General features: G+C 37.6%; 1 protein-coding gene across 1 annotated transcript; it reads left to right on the top strand.

Annotated features, from left to right (window-relative positions):
• Positions 1-6,147: 6,147 nt before the first annotated feature.
• LOC126705022 (uncharacterized) lies at positions 6,148-6,690 on the top strand. The gene has a single exon (XM_050403985.1). It carries the CDS (start codon positions 6,148-6,150, stop codon positions 6,688-6,690), a length of 543 nt encoding a protein of 180 aa, XP_050259942.1.

The raw sequence follows: 6,690 nt of genomic DNA, 5'->3' as shown, positions 1-6,690 counted from the left end.
TTTGTCAGGTTCTCTTTTGTCTCTTGCCTCTTTGGTAAAAGACAAAAGAGAACCTTACAAAAGTGTCATACTTTTACAGTTTAACGTGAATCCATTTAACTATTACTATTACTAACGTGCAACTCCGTGCTTCATCAAATGATGGCAGACTGTTAAGCATAACGGTGATCATCAAAAATGGTAAGGGAGAAGCATGGTTTTAAGCATAGGTTTATAAAATATAAATTTTATTTGACAAAAAATAATAATATGAATGATCAAATTATATAGATATTTGTGAATAAATGTTTGTTACTTAAATTGGATAATTTTTTTGAGTTTTTATTTGTTAAAGAAAATATTAATTACACATTGAATTACCTAAGGTAAACATGAAGTGTAATATGTACATTTTACGAAGTTTAAAAATAAATTATAATAAATAATCAATAGACCAAATGATTTTTCCAAGTCTTGACAATAGAAAAGATGATAGATAATTTCATCTGATTGGGTGTCGTATATTCCTATAATTTAATTCTAAATAATTTTTTTTATAAATATTGTTCAAGATAATATATGTTCATAAATTTTACTTTAAATCATGAATAAAGATGTAAAAATTGCACAATTTTGATTATGAAATTAGGACAAAAAATTATAGAAAATGTAATTAATTCAAGGAGGAATAAATAAAATAATTAGCATAATTATATAACTTTATATTTATAATATCATGTTAACTTTTATAATTCAATTTCTAATATTTGACTATCTCACAATAACATTTGTAATTACTTTGTAACAAAGTGTTTGCATATCGTAAGAGAACCACTATGAAGATTTGTGTACTTTAGTATTATATGATTCTCATCTTACTAATTTACCAAAATGCAAAGCTCAACACATAATTTACCAAAATGCAAAACTCTCTATATAGAATTTTACTAACTCCATCACTCAAATTCCTTATATATTGTTGATACTGTATTTTATCCACCCTCGATTTGCGTGCGGACCCCGAAAAATTCAAAAATATTATTTTCTCTCCATGGGGCCGCGAGAACATCCAGAATGACGTGACGCAACCCATTCGGACACCGGAGCACCTAGAGTGCCTCTTTTAGCCAAAATGACTAAAACGCCCCTAGTGGGTCCAAAAACCCTAATTTTGATCCGACCGTCGGAACGGGTTGAAACTAATGCCATTGTGAAGATAATCAAATTCTCATTCTAAAGAATATTCACAGGTTGAAATCGGAGTTAGAAGGGCTGAGATATCATGAAAACCAGGATAACGCACCGATCGATGCACCACTAACTTCCGAAAGCTATAACTTTTGATCCGACCGTTGGATTTTCTAGTTCCATACCTTTTCAAAATTAGGAAGTCAAGATATTTCCAACCATGTCAAGATTAACCCAATTAGAAGAAGATGAGGCTGGCGGCCCCGCCACCTCGAAAAGCGTGTCGGGGTAATAAATAGCCCCAAGCACCCCTTAGACCAAAAAAAGGACTTTTAAGAGGTCTCCCTATGTTCTGCTCTCTGCCTGGATGTTTTCCACTCTCTTTTTCTCTCTTCCAAACACAAAAAACACAAAAAAAAAAAACACATAAAAGCCTTTTCATTCTTGCTTCTTCACAAAAAATACAAGGTAGTGTTCTCGCATCCAATCTTTTTTTCCTTGGTTCTACACCTTGGATTTGGAGTTTAGGGGTGTGGATGTAGCTTTTTAGCTACTATCCACACCCCTAACTTCTAAATCTTTTTCTAGCATGTTTCTTGCTCTTTTTGCCATAATAACATGATTTGTTGCTTTATCTAGAATGATTCTTGCTTTATCTTGTTTCTAGCATGTTTTTAGCTTAGATCCATGTTCTTCATGCTTGTTTACATGCTATTTTTGTTGACCTGGATGTTTTATACTTTACGCCATGCTTTCCATGCTTAACATTTACAAAGAATAGGAAAACATGGCATAAAGCATAAAGCATGCTGTTGTCGACTATGTCTCGCTTGGATCTATGTGTTTCTGTGTTTATTTCCATGCTATATGGTTATATCCTTGTTTTCACATGCTTATATGCTTGGATTCATGTTCTTCCATGTTTATGCACTAGGATCTACATGTTTACATGCATGTTTCTATGCCTATATTACTAGATCTATGTTTTCACATGTCCACATGCTTAGATCTATGCTCTCTAAATGCTTTATGCTATATTTCATGTGCTTGTGCGCTCCATGCCATGTTTGTGTGCCTAAATCTAGGCTATGTTTTTCATGCCATGTGCTATTGTAGCCCTTTTGTCGCTTTGGTCGCATTTTCTTGTGTTTTGGCCCATTGTTTCGAACTTGATCTAGACCCTATGGTCTTTGTCATCGTCCATAAACCTTTGCCCATATCAAAGGGTTTGGATCATCCTTTTTGCATATCTATGCTTGCTTGCTTATATGTTTTATCTTCCGTGTTAGCCTCTCTGGTTCTAGGCTTTGCCATGTTTAATGCCCTTAGCGGGTTTGTGGTTGTGTGGTTACATCCAACGCCATGTTTGGATGTGACCACTTGGGATGCGTCTCCAGATGCCAGGTTGCTTCGTGCATACCTTTCCCCTTTTTCGCTCCATGTGATGATATGCTTACCATACTTGTTTGTGCCACTCGTTGGCTTTCTATGCATCTTTACATGTTTGCTTACATGTCCATGCATGAGTCTTGCTTGCTAGTGTGTCGTCCATACTTCAACACAATGAAGTTATGGATATACGATCCAAACCTAAATTTGTCCCTCGCGGACACCATCTTTTGTTTGCTTTTTTGCTTTTTTTCTCCTTTCTTGTTCGCTTGTTTGCATGCTTCCTTGTTCTTGTGCTTGCCACGTCTACCATGCTTATCTGCTTTATGCCTCTTTCATATGCACTTTGCATCATTTCCCTTCCATTGCTTGTCTGTTGGTTTATTGTCTTTGCCTTTGCATGTATACACATGGAGCAAGGACACTTGGAGCTAGGGCACAGTCTCACAGGCACAAGAAAAAAGGGTGTAGAGGCAAGCATGTAGAGTTAAGCGGCTGTGTTCAGTAGGTTTAGGAGTTTAACTTATCCCATTTAGTATGTACTCTTTTAAACCCCCTTCCTTCCTCCCTCATTTCTCTCTTAGATGGGTTGTATTAGGTATATCATGCCATGTACCATTCGTCCTCATCTCTAGAGTATGGCGACCCCTATTTATTTTCCTACACTTATATATTGGGCCATGCTCTAGGGACGTAGGCATTTACTTTCCTTCTCTGTGTGTTTGCATTGTGCATGATGTATGTATATATATATACTTGCTAGCCCCTTCTAGTGTGATTGTCATAGTCCATGTCACCTAAGGCAAGCATTGCCTAATTTCCGCTGCGAAAGAAAGGTGACATATCATAGAATTTTCATCTAGTATTTGCCTGAAAGCCATAGGAAAGCATAGATTGGGACCATACTCATTCAAAAGCCAAACCTCAAAGCTCCCATGCATGCTAAGTCCCGAAAGCCAATGCCAAAATCATGTTATTACTACCAATCTCCAAAAATTAAGGTTTTATTGAAACAAAGGACTGTCCTTGGATAGGCGTTGTGGGGTGCCTAACACCTTCCTCACACATAACCAAACTTCTAGACTCAAGAATCAAGATTTTTTGCCATCCACATTAAATTAGGAAAAATGTCATTATTCTTAACCTAGGATTCGTAATAAAATCAACTAGAAACAGGTGACCAATCACACCTTAGAAAAACCCAATAATTGGTGGTGACTTCACTTACATTTGGTAATCACCTAAAATTTGGCCTAGATTCCTACCACACCGCCAAAGGTAGACACCTACCCTCCTCTGCACAGAGAGAGAGAGAGAGAGAGAGAGAGAGAGAGAGAGAGAGAGAGAGAGAGAGAGAGAGAGAGAGAGAGCACCCGAAGCTCCGTGCAAACACCAAGCGCCGATTGCATTATCAAGAGGGGCCTCCAACGAGCCCCTCGCACGCAGGAGCTTCACCATGGCAAGTGGTCAAACGAAGGCCCACGGTTCTACTATTTCAGGCCTAGGTGTCGACACATATTTAGCAACCAAATGCCTATAAGAAACCAAAATCATATAAAAATTGTGAGAAATCATTAAACAAAGCCTAACTCTGATTAACCCGAAATAAAGAGAGAATGGCAAGGAAAAAAGAGAGACAGAGAGATGGCTGACAATTTCTCTGCTGTTGATGATAGAGCATGCCAAAATGGTATCTCAAATATAAATTTGAATTTGAAATAAATTAATAAAAACAAAATATATTTTTTTAAAACAATAAGAACAATTATATATAAAAAAAAAAGAGTATATAAGAACAATCAATTTCACCTTCTTCTTAAAGGTGAAGCCATTACTGTCTGCTCTGAACATTATGAAAAAATTTTAGAGGAGCGCTCTCTTAGTCTCATTTGTCGGTTTCTCACTGCAAAACCCATCAATCTTTGAGCAGCCAAAAATCTTTTAAGGGGTGTGTGGAAGTTTGGACAAGATTTGAGGATTACTGATGTTGGAGAAGGGCTTATCCAATTTAAGTTCGCATTGGAGAGTCAGTTAATGTGGGTGGTGAATAATGGTCCATGGAGTTTTGATAACGATCTCCTACTTCTCAGGAGATGGGAAAAAGGGATGACGACGTTTTCGGTTAGTGTTTTACACATTCCTATATGGGTGCAAGTTTGGGGACTTCCATTTGATCTTATTAATGAAGAGGCTGGCCGGGATATTGGCAGTGGCATTGGAAAAGTTGTTGATGTTGATTGTAAAGCCATATCATCTAATCAATCTCGCTTCCTACGAATAAGGGTTGAGATGCCTTTGGATAAACTAATTCGAAGAAGAGCACCAGTCATTAGTCCAGAAGGGGATAGAGTGTGACTTGCTTTTCAATATGAATGCCTAGTGGGTCTTTGTTTCAATTGTGGACTCTTAGGACATGAATCGAAAGTCTGCTTAAATGTAAAGCAGAGGGATGGGGAAGATAGCCCGTATGGTGACTGGCTAAGAGCAGGCTTTCGTAAGCCAAGGGATATAACTCGACATAAATCACCAAGCCCGCTGAAGAAGAATATGGAAGAGAATGATTGTCACCGTGATAGAAGCCTGCCGCCACAACCACCAAACAATTTTGTTTCAATACCAGAGAATCCATAAGCAAACACTGATGTTCATGAGATGGTTATGGAAACTGTGGATTAGCAGTTAACTATTTTCACAGATTTGCGCGAGAATGAAGTGACAATTCCTAATCCATCGGGGAGTAATTTTGAAAACACAGTTGTCATGGCACTTACGGATGATTCTCCAATTGATCCTGATCCCGTAATAATTGGTGATAACTTGTTTAGTGTTCCTATCTCGGGTAAGCAATAGAGTTTGGATGCAACTATATCTCTCACTACCGAAATTCTGGGTGACATGGATTTGAATGCCTTACCACATGATCAACAAGAAGTTGTCAAGCCTAAGAAGCGTAAGTGGAGAAAATTAAAACACTCTGAGGCAATATCCAAGCCACATGTTAGGGTGGGAGAGAAAAGAAGAAATAAGGTTGAGGTTCATGCTAAGGAGACTATTGGATTGAAAAAACGTTCTAAGGTCTCTGATGCTATTTCAACAAGCAAAACGATGGAGCCGAGCACAATGAATATTATAAGTTAGAACTGCCGGGGGCTTGGGAACCTTTGTGCAGCCACTATTCTCTCTCATGTGGTGAGGGAAAAAGCTCCTAAAATTTTGTTTCTTATGGAAACAAAAGAAACAATAGATGAGACGAAACATATTTAAGCTAATCCACATTACCAATCGATGTTTGTTGTCCCTTGTGTCCGAAAAGCTAGTGGTTTGGCCATGTTGTGGAAGGAACAAGTGGACTTACATATCCAGACTTATTCCCTTAATCATATTGATGCACATATTATGAATGATTTGAATTCACCATGGAGGATTATAGGTTTTTATGGGCGACTGGAGGAGCATCGTAAACATGAATCTTGGGGATATTTGTGACATATACACTCTAAAAGCACGCTACCATGGTTATGTGTTGGTGACTTTAATGAGATTTTAACCTCTAATGAGAAGCAAGGCAGAATTCCAAGGCCAATACAACATATGGAGGAGTTTTGCAATGTATTGCTGCAAAGTGATTTAATTGATCTTGGTTTCTATGGGAATAAATTTACATGGAGGAATAGTCGGTCTGGAGAAGCATTTGTTGAAGAAAGGTTGGACAGAGCATGTGCTACAATTGAGTGGAGGGCTTTGTTTCCAAGCAGCAAGGTTGTTCATCTTCAAGCATCTTATTCGGATAATGTTCCAATAATGCTCACAACTAATGTTGATACACAAATAGCTTGTAGGAAAAAAATCCCTAGGAGATTTGAGGAAAAATGGGTAACACATCCAGAATGTGAGGGTATTATTCATGAAGCTTGGAATGGTGAAATTTCCATGGGTAGCCCGATATATAGATTATTTGAAAAAATCAAGAAGAGCCATATAGCTTTGGTGGGATGGAGTAGACAACTAGGTTACTCGAAGACAAAATTAGAAGAGAAGGAGTCAAAACAAGAGACTCTTATAGCAATGAATTATGTAGATAATCTTGATGTGATCCAAAGAGTGAAAGATGAAATAAATGCTTTACTTCTTTAG

The sequence above is a fragment of the Quercus robur genome, chromosome 11, assembly GCF_932294415.1.
Source record: "Quercus robur chromosome 11, dhQueRobu3.1, whole genome shotgun sequence".
In the NCBI taxonomy this organism is placed as follows: Eukaryota; Viridiplantae; Streptophyta; class Magnoliopsida; order Fagales; family Fagaceae; genus Quercus; species Quercus robur.
Note: the sequence above shows the minus strand (reverse complement) of the source record. Positions and strands in the feature narration are given on the sequence as shown.

Coding starts and splice junctions, on each gene's coding strand:
- LOC126705022 (XM_050403985.1), top strand. CDS start 6,148: ATGGAGGAGTTTTGCAATGTATTGCTGCAAAGTGATTTAATTGATCTT.